This window comes from Helianthus annuus, chromosome 11 (assembly GCF_002127325.2).
Source record: "Helianthus annuus cultivar XRQ/B chromosome 11, HanXRQr2.0-SUNRISE, whole genome shotgun sequence".
NCBI lineage: Eukaryota > Viridiplantae > Streptophyta > Magnoliopsida > Asterales > Asteraceae > Helianthus > Helianthus annuus.
The window spans coordinates 37,661,881-37,681,672 of NC_035443.2; the positions used below are offsets into that span (position 1 = coordinate 37,661,881).

The window sequence follows — 19,792 nt, forward strand, 5'->3', positions numbered from 1 at the left end:
AAAACACTACTATGGTTTTGCCAAAGAAAAAAAAAAACGATGGCAAGATTGCAATTTTTAGCGGAGGTAAAATCGTAATTTTAAAATGGAGGTAAAATAATATTTTGAACTGAGGACAAAACCATTTTTTTTTTTATTTTGAAATGGGTCAAAATTGTAATATTTTAGCTGCGGGCAAAATCGTAATTTTTAGCTGGGGGCAAAATTGTAATTTTAAACTGGGAACCAAATCGTAATTTGACAGGACTCTAGCTGAGGGCAAAACCATAATTTTATTTTAAACTGAGGACAAAATTGTGTTTTTTAACTGAGGATAAAATCGTAAATTTAAGCAAGGGGCAAAAGCAAAATTTTATTTTAAATCGAGGGCGACATCGTAATTTTACACTTGGGATAAAATTGTAATTTGACATCAACTATAAATAACTATTATATAAAAAAAACAAAAGTAAAAGGTGGCCGCCAAAAGTGGCCAACCACCTAAAAAAAACTATTGCACATGACATCATCAACTTCAAAATGTATTTGTTGAAAATATATGTAATGAGTTATTCTCTTGATTAGTTTTTCATACAAAAATTAATAATGTACTTATCTTTAAAATTAATTTTATTTGTTTCATACTTGATGATTTTATTTAGGTATACTGTAATTTCAGATCAAATAGAATTTGTAGCGGGCACCAAGTGCCGCTAACCCCACTCCACATCAGCACATGACGCCCACACACACCATTATAGGGACGTTACCACCCATCACCAAAGGGAGGGACATTGCCCCACTCATGGGGGTGAAACGAGAGAGAGCCATGAGTTAGTTTGAATATCTTTTTGTTAACCAACCAAATAATTACACATCACACTCACTTGTTAACTCACTAACCATTACAATTACACTTAGTCCATGGGTTAGTTAGTGAGAGCCCCATTGTCTACATGATAGTGACGTGACACTCACTAACCATTACCAGTACAGCAATACACATGATCTAAAATTATATATCTATATTAAAGAGAAGCAAGTTGAACGATACTTGCTCCACGTTGGTAGAGGTATTGCCAACACACTAAACACATTTTTGAGATTTTTTTTTTTGTTTTTTTATAAACCCAACAAACCAAACACATGTTCAGCATATTCCGATTATATTTTTGGGGTTTTCTCTTTCATTTACTATAGTAAGTGCATCGAAATCGACTAAGTTTCCAACAACCGTAGTGCGCGAGATTAACCCCACTAGTTATCATAATTAACATGTTACATGATGGGTAATTTACTAGTTTACAATGTATTTGAGTATAATATACATTTATAGAGTAATTAAACTTTCTTTTTCCACATGAATCTTATTTCAAATCAATTAAAAATTTCCTTCTTTTTTTTTATTGGAGTAAACTTCTGTTTTGCTCTTTGTAGTTTGGTCGTTTTAATGGTTTTGCCCTAAACCTTTAAAAATAGTCATTTTACTCCCTGATGTTTTGATTTTGTCTCCAGTTTGCTCCGTGACCTTAACTCCATCCATGCTGTATATTAACTGGAAGGGTATTTTCGTAATTTAAAATATAAAATAAGGGTACTTTGGTAATTTATATTTAAATTTAAACTATTAACATATATATTTAAAGGTAAATTATTATTATTATTATTGTTGTTGTTGTTGTTGTTGTAGATATAATATATACACACATAACATATATTGAATCTCTACTCTCTCTCTCTCTATCAGATCTCTCTCTTCTACACCACCACCCACCACCCGACATCACCCACCACCCGACATCACCACCTTACCCCACCACCCACTTACTATAGTAAGTGCATCGAAATCGACTGAGTTTCCAACGCCACCACCCACCACCCGACATCACCACCTTATCCAACATCACTACCACCATTCACCACCACCCCAATCACCATCAACCACCACCTACCTTACAAACCACCAATACCTTGAACCATACTGGAACAATAACCCAGACCTTCCCTGTCTAAACCCTAATTTCATGTATAGCGGCAAAAGATCTGTACAATCCATTCATCCCTCTCTAATTGCAGATATGAACAAAAAACCCTCACCAAAAAACGAGACTAGTGGTACTTTTCAATCTACCCATTTAAATATTTGATTTGTAGGTGGTAAAGATTATTTTTTCCGTTCAGCCACCGTCAAACACCTAATTTGCAGTGGCAGCCAAATCTGAACAAACCATTAGTGTATAAACTTCCAGCGGCGGCCAGATCTGAAACCTCTGGCGACCCTAGAGACGTTGAGAAAGAGAGTGGTGGTGGTGTTACATGTAGAGAGACAGAGACGTTGATGGTGGCGGTAATGGTGGCGGCGGCGACGGATTATGGTGGTGGTAAGAGTGTGTGTGTGTGAGAGAGAGAGAGAGAGTTGTGGTGGTGGTGGTGGCGGCGGATTATGGTGGCAGTGGCGGATTATGGTGGCGGTAATGGTGGTGCTAATGGTGGTTGTGGGTGATGTTTGAAGGTGAGAGCTGATGATGATAAATTGGGTGATGTTTGATATGTGTCTGTACATATATGAATAAATAGCAATGATTTTATCTTTTTATTTTTATTAGTTAACTCTTTTAGGAATTAGTAATTAGTAAAAGGTAATTAAATGCCCATGGCTTTATAGCCTAGTGGCATCTTGGGGGTGGGATAAAGCTTTGGGACCAATAGGTCCTGGGTTCAATTCCCACAAGGGGGGTTTTCCCATAATTATTGGGTTTCCTCCTGAATTGGTGTATAGGCATTATGCCTAATGGAGATGGATATGATCGGGTGGTTCCGCTGGTGGCATGATGATACTCCAGTGGTCCGTCAGTGATCCAAATTTGTCGTTCAAAAAAAAAAGTAAAAGGTAATTAAATACTCATATATAAAGTTACTGAAATACTCTTACTTTCAATTGAATGTTTTAACTGAGTTAGAGTGGCGGAGCAAACTGGAGACAAAATCAAAACATCAGGGAGTAAAATGGCTATTTTTAAAGGTTTGGGGCAAAACCATTAAAAACAACCAAACCACAGGGAGCAAAACGGAAGTTTACTCTTTTTATTAAATGGGACTCACGGGATCTTACACTGCCACTCATATCACTATGACGTTCATCAGTGAGCCTCCACTGGCACCCGCCATCCACACACGGCCGGCTCCATAGGCTTGCCAATCTAGGCACGGGCCTAGGGCTAGCATAAATTAAGGGCCTCCAAGTTTTAGAAAGTTTTATATATAGCATATGATGTATTAGGCCAAAATAAATACGTTTACTTCAAAACTAAACTACTTTTTCATTGAAAAAACCCAAAGTAAATATTGTTTAGCAAAAAAAAAAGGCCCAGTTTCAAAGCCAATTTCACATTAATTTTCAGCTATTACAACATAGCAACAGCCATCGACCTAACCATTATTATTTAGCGGTCTAAAGCCCCTAAAATACAACCGCAATCATCGTTCCCACTTCCCATCACAGGGCAATTAGGGCCTCACTTCGTAGTTCGCTTAGGGTCTCTAAAAAGGTTGCTTAGGGTCTCTAAAAAGGTTGGAACGGCCCTGCATCCACACATCAATGAGAACATACAACCAGTACATTCGAAGGCTCATGGATGCGGAGGTGGGAGAGCGGGAGATTCTCGACGGATGCAGTAGAGAAAGAATAGGTATATCCGTAACCACAGATCGAAAGGAAGAGTGATTGTGAGAGTGTCCGACATGGAAGAGAGGGAGACATCCTTCACTCCTCCAGCTCGCCAAAAAATCATATTTGAACTTATGTTGTACATAGAGAAAGCATAGAAGTGATCGCACAAAACATCTGCGGATGCCTTGACCTCTCTAGCCACCGATATCAAGTATTATGCTCACAAGGTCATGCAGGAAGAATTTTGTTAATGCAGTCATGTAAGAATGTAGGCACCATGCACAATATGATGGGTCAGCCGCTTAAAAAAGTAGGACCATCTTAAGTTCACATTAGTCAAGGTAGATATGCAAATGCAAGAAGCGAGCAGCGGGTTTTCACTAACTCGTGGTGGCTCGAATGCCAACAGCACCTGTTACCGAGCCTTTAAATTTACAATTTGCTAAAAACGTCATCTGCAACAATTACTTAAACTACTACACATCCTCAGTGCAAGATACTGAAAGAAAAGGAAAAAAAAGCCAAACAAATAACATTAAAGAACATGAAAACAGAAGACCTTAAAGCTTGTTTAAAAGAAGAGTTTCCTTGCAGGCCGAGACTGAGCGGGAGAAGGCATGGTCAAAGATTTCGGAGAGGTCAAAGGTTGTGTAGATTCTTGATTTCTATCAACAAGTTTCGCTCCTTTCGGGTCAGCAAGAAGAGACTTTTGAAACGACTGTGCAAATCCTGTAGCAACGATGGTCACGTGAATCTCCCCGTTGTACCTCTCATCCACCACTGCCCCGAAAATAATGTTTGCTGATGGATCTGCCAAACTCGTTACCACCTATCAAACAAAACCTGGTTTAGATATTTCATTTGTAAAATAAATATTTTAAAGACTAAAATGCGATTTTCGTCCTTGAGGTTTGGCCAGTTTTGCGACTTTCGTCCAAAGGTTTGTTTTTCCGCATCTGGATCCAAAGGGTTTGAAATCTTGCCACTTTCATCCGGCTGGTTAACTCCATCCATTTTTCTCCATTGTTAAGTAGGGGTATTTCCGTCTTTATTGCTAACTTACAGGGCAATTAGGTCTTTTTCACTTTATGTAAAAAGACTGACTACCCCTGAAGAAGACCGAATACCCCTTTATGTTAACAAAAAAGGCGGAAATACCCCTGACTTAACGAAGAAAAATAGATGGAGTAAATGAGCTGGATGAAAATGACAAGATTTCAAACCTTTTAGATCCAAATGCGAAAAAAAAACCTTTGGACGAAAGTCGTAAAACTGGCAAAACCTCAGGGACGAAAATGGCATTTTACTCTATTTTAAAAAATCACGGCAATTTGTATGATTGTACCTGAGAGACCCTATTGACTTCTTGAAGAGTTATGTCCTTCCCTCCGGTAATATTATAAACAACTCCAGTAGCAGATTGGATTGATGATCCTATCAAGGGAGCAAGAGTTGCTTGTTCAGCTGCTTCTTCAGCTCGGTTTTTACTAGAGGAAACCCCGACACCAAGCATTGCGGTTCCGGAATCTTTCATAACGGCTTTAACGTCTGCAAAGTCCACATTTACCAGCCCGGGTATCTGCAAATTGGGAATATAGAGTGATATATGCGTACAAATCTACATATTGAGGGTGCACAAAGAACTCACGGTAATTATATCTGAGATTCCTTGAACTCCTTGGCGGAGAACATCATCAGCAAGAAGAAAAGCATCCTGAAGAGGTGTGTTTTCATCAGCAATATCCAGTAAACGGTCATTTGGGATCACTATAAGAGTGTCAACGTTCTTTTGCAGCTTCTCAATAGCCTCTAAAGCCTGAAAAAGTTTGCAAAGCTATAATCCTTTGTAGAATACAAAATAGCAAGCATGATTTACAGTCTAAGGGGTGTCAATCGTGTAAGGTTAGTGGGTTAAATTGATGAACCTAACACAACCCATGTATTCATTTGTGTCAAAGACATCCACTCTAACCCAACACACTTCAAATTGCATAACAAGAACATGAACTGTGTAACCCATTTATCTAAACGAGTCAAACGGGTTGACTGGTTGTAAATGGGTTGTAAACAGGTTTTAATAAATGGGCTAAACATGGTAGTAAACAGGTTAAGGGGTTGAACTTACAAAAAATATCTTTTTACTCTAATTGTAGCGGGCTGGCGGGTCGGCCTGTTTGGTTGAACAGGTCAGCCCAAACACAACCTGTTTATTAAACATGTTACAAATGACAACCCGGGCCCGGACTATACCATATTAACATGGTATAAAAACACCTACAAAAACATATACAGTCACCTGCCTGTACTGATCTTTTACGCCCTTCAAAGCTAAACGGATAAGTCACAACACCAACAGTCAAATACCCCGCCTCTTTCGCTATCTGCGCCACAACCGGCGCAGCACCGGACCCAGTCCCACCACCCATACCCGCCGTTATAAACACAAGATCCGACCCTTTAAGCGCATTCCCAATCGCCTCCTTCGACTCCTCCGCAGCCTGTTCTCCCAAAAGCGGATTCCCCCCAGTACCTAACACATAAATGATAAATGATAAAACTACTTCACAATACCAAATTACAAAAACATAATTCAAAGAAAACCATACCTAATCCACGAGTCAAAAGCTCCCCAATTTGAATTGGGTTTTGCGCAACGGATTGCACTAGCGCTTGTGAATCAGTATTTATAGCATAAAAATCAACACCCTGTTACATCCAACATTTTATACAAAAACAAATAAATAAAATTATGAAAACTAATTAATTAAACATATAAAATGGTAAAGAACTAAAGATAAAGAATTGTGGGGTTTAAGATAAATCTAAAAAAAAGGGAAAGAACCTGTAAGCCGCTACCAATCATGCGGTTAACGGCATTGTTGCCGCCGCCGCCGACACCGACAACCTTAATTTTTGCGGACTCCAATGAGGAGAAAGAACAACATACGGCGGAACGGCGGTGACGGCGAGGTTTAGAGGAGTCAGAGGTTTTTAAGAAGAAAGGGGAAAGGGAACAGCCGGTGGAGATTGAGGAGGAGGAAGATGACGGTAACGGCGTTAGATGAAGCAGGTTGTGTGTGGCCATTAATGCGTTTGGAAAGGACGGTGAAGGTGGGAAGTATGGCTATGGCTGCCTCTTGAGGATGAAGACACTAGCTAGGGCTTTAGTGTTTTACTTTTTGTTTTTTGTTGTTCTTGTTCTCTTGTGTTGTTTGTCAAGATAGGTATATTTCATTCTTCACAATTTTTTAAAACTTATTCATTTTAGAGTTAAATGCCATTCTAGTCCATGTGATTTGGTCTATTTTGTCGATTTAGTCTAAAGTTTCATTTTTTGTTTGTGCGTCTAAAAAGGTTTCATTGTTGCCATTTTAGTCTACTAGGTTAACTTCATCTATTTTTTCTGTTAACCAGAAGGGTAATTCGGTCATTTTATATGTAATTTTGTTAACTAAAAGGGCAATTCGGTAATATAAAATGACCTAATTGCCCTTATTGTTAACAGAAAAGTGGATGAAGTTAACCCAGTGGACTAAATTGACAATAGTGAAACATTTTTAGACCCACAGACGAAAAATAAAACCTTTGTACTAAAATGACAAAATGACCCAAACCACAGGGATTAAAATGACATTTAACTCTTAAGTATTTATTTAATTCCTATAAAAGGTGAAAATTTTATGCACAAAATAAACAAAAAAAGCATACATAATTAACCTTAAAGTATGCAATATTAGAACCGTTAGGGAGACGTAGAGATTCAGAAATTTATATCTACGGTGTTTTTTGTATGTGATTTTTATGATGTGTAAAACTAAGTTTTTATCATCAACTATCTCCTTTTGTAGCATGACTAAACACCAAGTACAGTAAACTATAACTACTGATTATCATCTACTGTCTCCTTTTTGTTACATGACCAAACACCTAGTATAGTAAGAAGCTATAACTACATATTAAAGTTGTATGTAAACTACAATTTACAATGGCTTTATCGACATGTTCACTCGTTCATCCAGCCGCCCTATGATTGGTGGGCGGGTTATGGTGTCGAGAGGATTGCTGGCTCGGTTTCTCGTGTTCGCCTGAACGAGAAGCATCCATTGTCCCAAGGGGATGATCATAAACCTGCATCCCCCTATTCTTCTTCCATGTGTGATTTAACTCATCCAATCTAGGTGCATATCGGTTCATTGCAAATGTGCCAAACCTGTCACATGATGATGATGATGGATGTGCAGCCACAAGCCTATATCTACTTGAACTACGCGAATCATGGCCACCCTTGACGTACCCAGTCCTTGGACTTGAAGAACCTATTTCATACTTCCTTGTCACATCAATATAAGCCTCCTGATTGTATCCTTGTTGCGCGGTATCCAGTTTACCGGTTTTATTATCTGGCTGCTTGTTTGCCACACCTACATAGGTATCACTGGTGGCAAGGCCGTAACGCTTTTCAACCATATTATATGTCATAGAAGCGGCAGCATCTTTAAGTAACGTCGATATCCTGCAATGCAAGCAAGCAAATGACATGAGAATTACATACCACCAATAACAGTCATGTAGGGACAGCTAAAGAACTCGGACCTAATGCGTAAACCCAAAACATTTGGGATCGGTATGAAACCGGGTATGAAATCACTTCCAAACGTTTGAGATCGGTATGGGACGGGCATGGTCCCTAGGTTTGAGAAACTACACCTTTGGCCCTCACCATTCACACACAGGTAACAAGGATGGTATCTTTCACTACTAACTGACATTAAAAGTTTTGTTTACTTTGTTAGTGAACTATTAGGTGGCAATCATGGCCCATTATTTGGCGAAAATAAATTGTTTCTGGGTCCATCTGGGTCACATCAAATAAACGGGTCAATTTGGGTATTTCTCAAATTAGTAATCGGGTCAAAATGGATAACTATTATAAAGCTTGTTGATATAAACAGGCACCAAATGGGTTAGCACCACCCATAACCATTGTTTGTCTCCACCACCTACTGGGTGTGGCTGGCACCATAACAACAATTGCCACCACCACCTACACCGACATACCCACCAACTCCACCACCCACCGCCACCACCACCTACACCACCCCTGACCTCGTAGTCATCCACAACACCACCGCCGCCACAACCCCCTCCACTGTCATCACTAGCCACCATAAAAATACAACGGTTGAAGTATTTTGGTACATTTTCTTAAATGACTCATTTCAACAACTCAACCCGATTCATTTTTGGCCAGAACATAGAACCGAATTGATACCTTTTAAATAAAAAAACGGATTGTTTTGACTCATACTCATTTTGCACAAGCCCGTTCTAACCTGAACCAGTTTTAACCAGCCACCTGAACAGTGGCGAAGTTTGAGATTTCCGACCGGGGGGTCGAAATCGGGTTGCGTGTAACTTTTAACCACTTATGACAATATGAACGTTTCGTGCCCCCAACATACCCAATACCCGTTGGTATACTTTCAATCCCGATGGATATCTGAGACTGGAGTGGTTACCATCGCTACAGTCACATTTCACAATTCACAATCAGTTTCATAAAGAAAACAGAAGTTTACCTGTCCTGTGATTTGGCATCTACAGAAGAAACATTGTCAGTTTCATTGACTATCGCGGTTTGCTCATCTTTATCAACCAATTAAGTTAGATAATATTGCTTACAAGTTAGAAATGATTATTGATAACTTACAAGCAATATATCAATGCGCGTGATTTAGGCAAAAGATTATTCCACGCCCTAGTTATAACACCATCATCGTTATCTTTTTTGTCGAATACAATCTTGCTGCAGAAGCACCAAAACTCATATTTAATTAGAACCTTATTAGAAGGGATAATTAAACTTAATTATATTCGTGATATGTAAGTGTGTATATATATATGTATTCGTATAACTCAGAACTCGTATCTTGGTGATAAGTGATGGCGGGTGATAAGCAACTAATTCAAAACTGTCCGATGACAGTTTTTCCCACCACACTTAACCGCCAATTTCTTATGTATAAATAGTATGTAACCGGCAACATTGTTCGGTACTAAGACAATCAATCTCATTCTGTTATTGTTTGTCCATTCGTTCATATTATCTATTGATCAAGTATGCCAAACGTTTCCGCTGTTAACAAGATCATGGATCATCAGAAAGATGATGATCATAATGATCAAGTGTCAATGCCAACAAACCTGACGACAAATAGCAAATTGAAAAATTCGAGTGTAATTTTAATATATATGACCACCTTGGCAAACATTTCCTGTGGTATGACCGCGGACATCGCCTGCAAACCGCAAATTGCAACCCTTTCACCGTCTCATCCTCTTTCTTTTTACATTTATGGCATACGTGTGCAGGACATGTGAATGGTTTGCCACCAGCGATTTTTTCTTCAGTGTCACTTTCGTCTTCAAGCAGCTTTGCAACACAACGAGGGTGATAAAAACCTACATGGATAACAATATTCGTTAATCATATAAAGCATTAAGTTAAAGATAGTCTTCAGTTAAAATGCACCTCTGCACCATAAAGCATTGGTATTGTTCATGAGAACAGTTCAAACAAAGAAACGGTTGTGAGCCCTGTAAAAGGATTACCGACAGGATTAATTTATCTACGGACCCATAAAATGAAATAGATCGTAAACGATGAAACACCTTCACTTCTTCTTCAACGATGTCAACGAGCCGATAAATTTTATTATTTACCTGATAAAAAAATCTCACCTTTTCGTGTCTTCCATTCAGGAATGAATCCAAAAACTGTTGCGTTTACGTAACGTGATAATATATAACAATAAGAACTAGAATATTAATATGTTTTGCATGTAATCATTTAACAAACCTCGGATGCTTGTAACCTTTCGTCCCTTTTAACAGCTTCTCGGATGAAGTTGAGATGAGCTGTTAGATCATTCTCCGAAGGCCAAACATCATACACCCTAGACATAAGAAGATATTGTTATAACAAAAGCGTACAAATGAAGACTAAAATAAAAATATAAACCTGAAAACTTTACAAAGATGGTCCCGTAGATCTTTACTAGATTCGTTCGGTTTTCTGTTGAAGAAATGAAGACATTGCACGGTGATCAAAATGGTCCTTATTATACTTTCAAAACTCTTTCTCGGTTTTTGAAGTTTGATCCAGTTGTTAACTTTAGAGAGCACTGATATCTCGGGATTCTCTTTCGAAAACTCATATTTCCATGCCATTACTTGCTTATGTAACCTTTGAAGACCATTATCAGTAGTGCCTCTTAGATATATCATGATATCGTTGTCATGTGATCTCTCACCATTACTCCATTGTACGGGTAGTTCGGCAAATGAAATGGGTTGATCCTCTGCGTCGTAAAAATAGTAGTCTGATACAACGTCTGGAAGAACTTCTTCTTCATCATCGTCTGTAAAAGCCATCTAATGTCACTATATTTCTATGCCTACAAAAGATTTTACACATGTGTCTGTACGTATCAGTCCATACATTCGGATACATAGAACATATAAATAGCGAGGTACACAGATAGCTAGCATATGCACCAATGGGCCGTCAACATCCCCACAAAACCGATATAAACATGCTAGGACCAATGACCAATCTATAGTCTATATGCCTCCCAAATAAATCTTATGTGGCCAATGTGCTTGTCTAACCGGAGAAGTGGTGATATCAACTCAATGAGACATCTGGTGTCACACCACTGATGTTGAATGACATGCCTAGGTGCCTAACTTATGGCTCTATACTAAAATTTCAGGGTAGTTAAACTACTTAATTGACAACTGAAGACACTATCACATATGTCCAACAGTTGTATCATATAGATGAAATAATGAGTACAAGTAAAAGAAATCATATCAGAAGTTAAGCTTATTATAATTCAAAGTCCAAGTGATGATTGTAGTCATGTAGCATAATATAAGACATAAATGAGAAAACTAAATGTCTAATTGTATGGTCAATGTTTCAAGATGCCTATGGGGGGAAGGGGCGTACTTGGGTAGGGACGTAGAGTACCCAAATCAGGTACACCGCCGTCAGCAGTGGCGTCTGAGAATTATATGCCCATATGCTTTAACAATAAACAATCTACTACTTCTAATAAAGCAAAACAAGCTTAAGCCACATGGCATTAGCTTAAGCCATTACTTGCCACATGGCATTTGCTTAGACTATTTTTTTTTGCTTTTTCCGCCAAAACCATCCTCCTTAGCTTCTTTAATACGCTTCACTTCACTCCAAAACCCTAATACCCATCTCCTGCATCCGGTTCTTCCTTCTTCATCGATTGATCTTCGAAAAACATAAGTATGTTATTTTTCTTTTCCCTCTTTGATTTTTCTTTGTCATTGTTAAACACTATCTATTTCTTCTTTAAACCCTAGATATCATCTATCGATCTTTAATATGTTACTTGCAATCTCCTGAACCCTAGATTTCTTCATCTTCAATCGCGAGTGGAAGCAACCAGTCCTTATTATGCGGCGTATAAGGTATGTATCCGTGTTTTCAATTTTCTTTTTGCGGCGTTGTTGGTGTCTGGAAGACCTAGCCGCCGCCTCTTCTTAGGGTTTCAGTGATTTCTAACTTATGCATTCATCAATACCTATATTCATTTCTTGAGTGCTTCTGTGATATTTTTCAAGATTTGGTGCTTTTTGAAAGATGAGATCCATCACTGTCTTCTCCAAACGATTCAACAAATAGGTAACAATTCTTCAAATATCGATTCATGTTTGATAATATCGCTTCCTGTTTGATGTTCTCTATCATATGTTCATCTTTAGGTTTTCCGATTAAATTCACGTATTGAAGTAGATTTTGAGCAATTGTCAGAGGTGACGTTGTTTGCTGACACTATTACAGTTCAACAATTGGGAGTGATGATTTGGCATACCAGAAAGGTTATAGTACAGATTATTGTTTAAGCTTAAGCAATGTTTCATCCATCATTCTCTATTTAAATCCTTAAAATTGCGATGTCTTTGTTGATAACAGGTCCTTTAGAGAGCTGATCATTCTTCCAATCGATTGCAAGCAGGTTCGTTTTCCATAGATTTGGTGTTATTTTGAGTCTTCTTTATCGTTCTTTAGGTAAATTGTTTTGACTGATTATTTCAAAATTTGAATTTTTGAAATTTATATCAATTATGGATACTTATCAAAGTTGTCTAAATTGTAACGTATTTCCAAATTTATCAAGATAACTTATATTAAAGTTTTAATTGCTTCCAAATTTTGTGTTAGTTTCCATAATTTTCGACAATCATATTAATTTTCAAGTTTCTCAGAATTTGTTCTTCTTCTTTTTTTGTAGATCATTCCACTTATTCTGCAGGTATGTAAACTAGATTAGATTGTTATGTATTTTAAATGTTTAATCGCACTTTTTTTAATCATTTTTCTGTATTTTTTGTGATCTTTTTTTTTCACAATCATTTAGATATCGATTATATTATGAATGTATTAACCTCATTGGTCTTGAATTTAAGTTTGAATAATATTTAACTATTTAGGTAAATTGTTTTGACTGATTATTTCAAAATTTGAATTTTTGAAATTTATATCAATTATGGATACTTATCAAAGTTGTCTAAATTGTAACGTATTTCTAAATTTATCAAGAAAACTTATATTAAAGTTTTAATTGCTTCCAAATTTTGTGTTAGTTTCCATAATTTTCGACAATCACATTAATTTTAAAGTTTTTCAGAATTTGTTCTTCTTCTTTTTTTGTAGATCATTCCACTTATTCTGTAGGTATGTAAACTAGATTAGATTGTTATGTATTTTAAATGCTTAATCACACTTTTTTTAATCATTTTTCTGTATTTTTGTGTTGCTGATGATGATTTAAAATTTTCGAATCTAATCTTATTAATGGATCTATTCTTGATGTCTTTGAAAGAGTGATGCTCTTACTGATTTTTTTATTTTATTTTTTGTTTTTTCATGATAAACCCTAATTTTTATGCAATTGCAGGAGTCTGAATCTTCTTCGAACACAAGAGGTAAGTTTAATGTTATCGTTGTTTTGGTGTTTTTTGATCCGGTATAATAATAGTTTTCATCATTTATGCTAATCTCTATAATTTTTAAGTTATTTTTTTTTTTTTTGGCAAATCAAACTATGATATTTTTTGAAATTTGAAAATCTTTGTTTTTTTACTAATAAATTTTGTATTGTATTAATATGTATTAATGATTCTTTTGTTTTTTTTTTTTTTTTTTCATGGTTAACCCTAAATTTTATGCCATTGCCGGACTATTAAACTTCGTCGGACATGTTAATCAAAAATTTTTGTTTTATTGTTTTTTTTCCTATTTTTTATCCGGTATAATGTTTGGTTTCATACTTTATGCTCATTTAATTTTGTCTGTATTTTTTAGTTACTAATAAATTTGGTATTGTATTAATTTCCGGAAAATTTGTAGTGTTTCTATAAATAAATTCATTTACGTTTTTTGAAACCCCTCCTTTTGTTTGTTTTATATTTTTTCTCTCTCTTATAAGTTTGTTTCTATGTCGGTTGGTTTTGCTTGGCAAGGTTAGACTTTCCTAATAAGTTTGTTTGATTTACGGGATTGGATATTAGTGATTTTATTTTCAGATTTTAAATTTTAAATTTTGAAGTCAATCATTATTTTAAATTTAAATTTTGAAGTAAACCATTATTGTGTTTGATTTTAAATTTTCAATTTCGAAGTCAATTATTATTTTAAATTTAAATTTGAAATTTTGTCATTAATGTGTTTGATTTTAAATTTCGAATCTGTAAATTGAATTTAAATTTGAAAAGTTAGACTTTCCTAATAAGTTTGCTTGATTTACGGGATTGGATATTAGTGATTTGATTTTCAGATTTTAAATTTTAAATTTTGAAGTCAATCATTATTTTAAATTTAAATTTTGAAGTAAACCATTATTGTGTTTGATTTTAAATTTTGAACTCTTTGAAATCTTGACGTTTTTTTATGAGATGTTTTGACTATATTATTTGTAATTTTAGGGATGCTTCGAGTCTTCTTCGACTATTGTTTTTGTACTCGAGTTGCATATCTAATTCAAATTGTGTTTTGTAATTTTAGGTGATGAGCTTCTTTCAGACTCCTTCCCCTACAAGGAACTCTTGAATGAGATCCTATGAGAAGTTGAATGAAAGGTATATCTTGCAACGTTCTTTATCTATATCTATATATCTTAAATGGGATCCTATGGGAAATTGATCTCTATTCGATTCACTGATGTATATTCTTCTCCTCACCATTTTGTTCCATTAATCAACTCATGTGTGCTTTTATGTTTGATACCCGATCTTATTCCAGTGATTAATATCCGCTTGAGTAACCCAATCTGAGTCTGATTTTTTTCGTTAACGATTCAGGTAAACTTTCCCGATTTGGGTTTTCTGCAAGGCTAATCATCTAAATTAATTTGTTATTTTTATGGTTTACATCCTAAACCCCAGTTTTACAGTATCTCATGATAATCTTTCTTCATTTTTTAGAATCTGATCAAATTGGGCCATAATCTGAAGAAATGTGTTTAAGCTACGACAAGGTGTGTATAGCATTATCATTGATATTATAAAAAAATAACTATAACAGTTTCTCTTCCTGTAATTTTGTATAGCATTATTTATAAAATGATTACAGGTATGATAAAAAAATATAAAAGCTGCTCTTCCTGTCGTTTGTTCGCTTCACGTATCTTCGCTAAATCAATATGTTGGAAGGTTTGTGTATGTAGAATTAGTCTGGATACGCCCACGAAAAAAAAATGCCGATTTATATTGTATTTCTCATGACAATATGAAGGCTATGGTTAAGGATAAATGATAAGATCTTCAAAGGGGTCGATGCTTTTCAAACTAAAATAGTGCAAGACATTAAGGAGGCTACTCTCTGGTGGATGATTAACAGATCGATAGGCGTCAATCTCTAAATCTGGTCCACTTTCTCTGGTTTAGACTTTGGTTAGTGTATGTGTATAGATAATTTTTTTAAAGTGATTGGATGTGTAATGGGGTAAGAGTATTTTGGATGTATCTTAGTGTGTTTTTTTTTGAAGATTAATTGTTGTTTGTATGCCTCTTTTGGTGATTAATAAAGTTTGGTTTACTGAAAAAAAAACGCAATTTCAACCGTTTTTACCTAACGGGTGATTTGCTTTATATTTATCTCTAATTGCTCAAGTAGGTAAACTTTGAAAAATTGTTTAAAGACGGACTTATGATTAGTTTGTTTGTATTTATTTTATGTATAGATGTCAAAAGATATTTAGAGGATAACCTGTGATTAACTCGATTAAAACAGGTTGTGATGAAATGAGTCTTTTTTTAAAAATGAGTCTTTCCAAATTGGTGAGGCTGTGGTATAAATGAAGCTTTTCAAAATCATATTAGATATTACACACTCAGAATAATAATATTGAGGGTTGAATATATGTGACCCTATAAATATAGAGGTGTACTTTACTTTAATTTTTTTTTTCTATTATAGAAATTCCAATGTGATGGTATTTTTGTTGTTTCCTCTATTATTTTCTCTATATAATATATAATAGAGGTTCCAATGTAAATGCTCTAAATATAGACGTTTACTTTACATTCTTGCTTTTGTATGTTTTTATGGGTCTTTACAACAAGAAAAAGTTTAAGAAACCAATTAAAAATTTATGATGGAGAAAAGGAAAAGATGATACTTTAGATGTTAAAGTGTTATTTTTATACTTTTATTTGTTATAAATTAAATTTTCCTACCCGGAAAATTTCTGGGTTATAACCTTAATTTTTTCTATAACAGTAAAACGGATTTATAGCAAATCAAGTGTTGGAGGATAGCCAACCAGTTGACATCTCTAAGAACCCGTTTGAGTTGTTCTTACACTCAAGTAAGAATCTATTTTTTTTCAAATTAATTTCATGTATATAAAACAGTAATTAACTCTTTTGAGTTAGTTACTGTTTCGTCCTGTGGTTTGTTAAAAATCACTATTTCAGTCCATTAGTTTAAAAATTGCGATTCCAGTCCGTGTGGTTTCACTTTCGTGACCATTTTCAGTCCCTGTGGTTTCACTTTCGTAACCATTTCAATCCATTTATTCTGTAAGTACAAGGACTGAAATGGTTACGAGGTGGACTGAAATGGTTACGAAAGTGAAACCACAAGGACTGAAATCGCAATTTTTAAACTAATGGGCTGAAATAGTGATTTTTGACAAACCACAGGGACGAAAACAGTAATTAACTCTTTGAGAAAAATGCCCGGATAGTCCCTGTGGTTTCGCCTTTTTTCACCTATAGTCCCCAACTTTCTAAAACTACCTGAATAGTCCCCAAGTTTTGCAATTTTGTTCTCGGATAGTCCCTGGCGCGTAACTGGGTTAGTTTTTAATGTTAGATGGGTGTGAAATAACTATAATGCCCTTACTAATAAATTTTTTTAATTTTTAATATTAAAAGAAATATTTAAATAGGTCCCACTGTCATCATCTTCATCACCCCAAACCTTATCTCACCATTATCATCTTCTTTACCCAACCCACCTGCAATCTTACCCATCATCAACTCAACCCAGTACATGCATATATAATTGAGAGACAATTTCAATTTAAAGCCTGCATACATACATCAGACAATTCAATTTAAAACCGAACACATACATACATTGAACCACCACTGTGGAAAATCTCCAAAACTTGAGGCGGTGGTGAGCATCAAACCGCCATGGAACCTGCAACTAAACTCTCCGCCACTGTCGCATTTCCTCCGCCACCGCCCCTGTTCACAATCTTCCGCCGCTCAATCCCGATCCACCCGCACCAGTGTGGCCCATGTTTTTGATGAAAAAAGCCTATAATTTTTGGTTGTTTGATACATTCCTAATTCAGATTGTTTCTTGTTTGTACGACAGATCACCAAAAAATGCTTGCCTTCACTCTTGAAGTTGCAGTATCTTGAAGAATTGGTTTTAGAAGGATGTTGTGGGATCAATGATGAAAGTCTTGTATCTGTTAAACAAGGGTGGGCGTCGATGAAGGTATCAGTTCTTAAAAAACACAACCCGAATTTTCCTTTTATTTTGTAACTTTTCAAGAAGCTAAGCATTTGTATTTATTACAGTCGTTGAATATGTCGTATTGGGAGAATGCTACTCAATCAAAAACATGGGCCCACTGGTGCGGGTGGATCGGGATTGAGCGGCGGAAGATTGTGAACAGGGGCGGTGGCGGAGGAAATGCGACAGTGGCGGAGAGTTTGGTTGCAGGTTCCATGGCGGTTTGATGCTCACCACCGCCTCAAGTTTTGGAGATTTTCCACAGTGGTGGTTCAATGTATGTATGTGTTCGGTTTTAAATTGAATTGTCTGATGTATGTATGCAGGCTTTAAATTGAAATTGTCTCTCAATTATATATGCATGTACTGGGTTGAGTTGATGATGGGGTAAGATTGGAGGTGGGTTGGGTAAAGAAGATGATAATGGTGAGATAAGGTTTGGGGTGATGAAGATGATGACAGTGGGACCTATTTAAATATTTCTTTTAATATTAAAAATTAAAAAAATTTATTAGTAAGGGCATTATAGTTATTTCACACCCATCTAACATTAAAAACTAACCCAGTTACGCGCCAGGGACTATCCGAGAACAAAATTGCAAAACTTGGGGACTATTCAGGTAGTTTTAGAAAGTTGGGGACTATAAGTGAAAAAAAGCGAAACCACAGGGACTATCCGGGCATTTTTCTCTAACTCTTTTTAATAATCTAGCAATAGAGCTTTAAATTCTAAGTCATCCTGATTGGAATTGATAATGTCAGAGGATGAATGCGATAGTGGAGTTAAAGAAGACATCATGAAAACATCATGAAGGTTTAGTTGACAAAAACTTAATTTGTAACGAACATTATGTAAATGTACTATTGGGACGTGCTCAACTGTCTCAAAATATTAGGCTTAACAAATCACACTTTAACGCTTCTACGTTTAAATTATTTTATGTGTTTAGTTGGTGTTTAGCCACCCGCGAAGCTCGCGGGGTCTTAGGCTAGTATAATTATAAAGCATAAAAATGTATTGGGTTGGGCCCAATAAACCTAATGTTAAGTTGGGTAATTATAAAGCATAAAATGTATTTGATAATGGGTCTCTATATTGGATTTGGTATCTGTGTACAATTTAAAAAAAAATAACATATATATATCGAATTTTTTAAAAAATCTACCCCTCGAAATCACGGGCCTTGTGCGGAAGTCCTCCCTGCACACCATAAGAGCCGCCCCTGGCCGCCAGCTACCGATTTGGGTATGTTGATGATGATGAGAGAGATAGAGAGAGACACAGAGTGTAAAACGGTGGGGTCCATGGTTTAGGGTAGTGTTGACAACTATTAAATTGTTTTAGAGTAGTTTAAGATAAAAGTGAGAGGGTAATCCAAGATTGAAGGAATCCAGGGTTAAACCCCATCCCCCTAAAGGTCAATTGGTTTTCTGCAACCCCGAAATATTAAGTGTATTTGTAAATTATTTATATATTTATAACTCTAGGTACTTATTTATGAAATAAAATCTAGATTAAGATTACCTAAATACATAATAGGAAACTAGGGACGACAGACGAACCCGACTTTTTTTTCTCATGGGTATGGGACTTGTAAACACATATTTGTTTACCAGAACCATACCTGTATGACCAGAAACATTTTCTTTTTATTAATTCTATCCTTTGTCCTTGTTAATAAAATAATCTACTAACTCAAAAAAAAAAAATTAAAATTTTCAGTTTGAAATGTATTTGAAAATCTCAAAAGATAATTATCATCATCATCATACTCAGTAAATCTCACCAATAACAAAGCTAAGGTATGGTCTAAGAAGAGTGTGTTTGTTTTTTGTGAGAAGCACTTCTTGATCTCTTATGGCTGCCCCACGCAGACTACGTGCAGACGTTTAAGTCTGCAATACGTTTGTTTTCTAGAAGTGATTTCATTAAAAAAAAGTCTTCCAAACCACTTCTTGGGGCAGATGTGGACTCTCCACTTCTAGCCTCTTCTCCTCTCTTCTGCCAAACATAATCCTCAACCCTAGTTCTCCTCCACCTTCTCTGCCTCCAGTCTCCACCATCA

General features: G+C 35.9%; 3 protein-coding genes and 1 long non-coding RNA gene across 4 annotated transcripts; 1 reads left to right on the top strand and 3 right to left on the bottom strand.

Moving 5' to 3' along the window:
- Positions 1–3,995: 3,995 nt before the first annotated feature.
- Positions 3,996–6,858, bottom strand: LOC110890060 (cell division protein FtsZ homolog 1, chloroplastic). Its single transcript, XM_022137624.2, has 6 exons — positions 6,492–6,858; positions 6,256–6,355; positions 5,950–6,179; positions 5,298–5,465; positions 4,995–5,228; positions 3,996–4,478 (listed from the first exon to the last, which is right to left on the bottom strand). The coding sequence occupies exons 1-6, from the start codon at positions 6,732–6,734 to the stop codon at positions 4,221–4,223; spliced, it is 1,233 nt and encodes a 410-aa protein (XP_021993316.1). The 5' UTR covers positions 6,735–6,858; the 3' UTR covers positions 3,996–4,220.
- A 654-nt stretch (positions 6,859–7,512) lies between these two features.
- Positions 7,513–10,133, bottom strand: LOC110891939. Its single transcript, XM_035979718.1, has 3 exons — positions 9,910–10,133; positions 9,360–9,455; positions 7,513–8,162 (listed from the first exon to the last, which is right to left on the bottom strand). Exon 3 carries the CDS (start codon positions 8,126–8,128, stop codon positions 7,661–7,663), a length of 468 nt encoding a protein of 155 aa, XP_035835611.1. The 5' UTR covers positions 8,129–8,162; positions 9,360–9,455; positions 9,910–10,133; the 3' UTR covers positions 7,513–7,660.
- Positions 10,134–10,192: 59 nt separating this feature from the next.
- Positions 10,193–11,206, bottom strand: LOC110891938 (protein ENHANCED DOWNY MILDEW 2). Its single transcript, XM_022139397.2, has 2 exons — positions 10,671–11,206; positions 10,193–10,246 (listed from the first exon to the last, which is right to left on the bottom strand). Exons 1-2 carry the CDS (start codon positions 11,081–11,083, stop codon positions 10,222–10,224), a joined length of 438 nt encoding a protein of 145 aa, XP_021995089.1. The 5' UTR covers positions 11,084–11,206; the 3' UTR covers positions 10,193–10,221.
- Positions 11,207–12,094: 888 nt separating this feature from the next.
- On the top strand, positions 12,095–12,739 carry LOC110891937. The gene is made up of 3 exons (XR_004872401.1): positions 12,095–12,160; positions 12,455–12,571; positions 12,666–12,739. It is a non-coding gene; the product is annotated as an uncharacterized LOC110891937 (long non-coding RNA).
- The last annotated feature ends 7,053 nt before the right edge of the window (positions 12,740–19,792 follow it).

Coding starts and splice junctions, on each gene's coding strand:
- LOC110891939 (XM_035979718.1), bottom strand. CDS start 8,128: ATGACATATAATATGGTTGAAAAGCGTTACGGCCTTGCCACCAGTGAT.
- LOC110891938 (XM_022139397.2), bottom strand. CDS start 11,083: ATGGCTTTTACAGACGATGATGAAGAAGAAGTTCTTCCAGACGTTGTA. Junction 10,247..10,670: donor CATCTTTGTAAAGTTTTCAG/GTTTATATTTTT, acceptor ATCCTTTTACAG/GGCTCACAACCGTTTCTTTG.
- LOC110890060 (XM_022137624.2), bottom strand. CDS start 6,734: ATGGCCACACACAACCTGCTTCATCTAACGCCGTTACCGTCATCTTCC. Junction 6,356..6,491: donor TGATTGGTAGCGGCTTACAG/GTTCTTTCCCTT, acceptor TGGATGTAACAG/GGTGTTGATTTTTATGCTAT. Junction 6,180..6,255: donor GCTTTTGACTCGTGGATTAG/GTATGGTTTTCT, acceptor TTTATGTGTTAG/GTACTGGGGGGAATCCGCTT.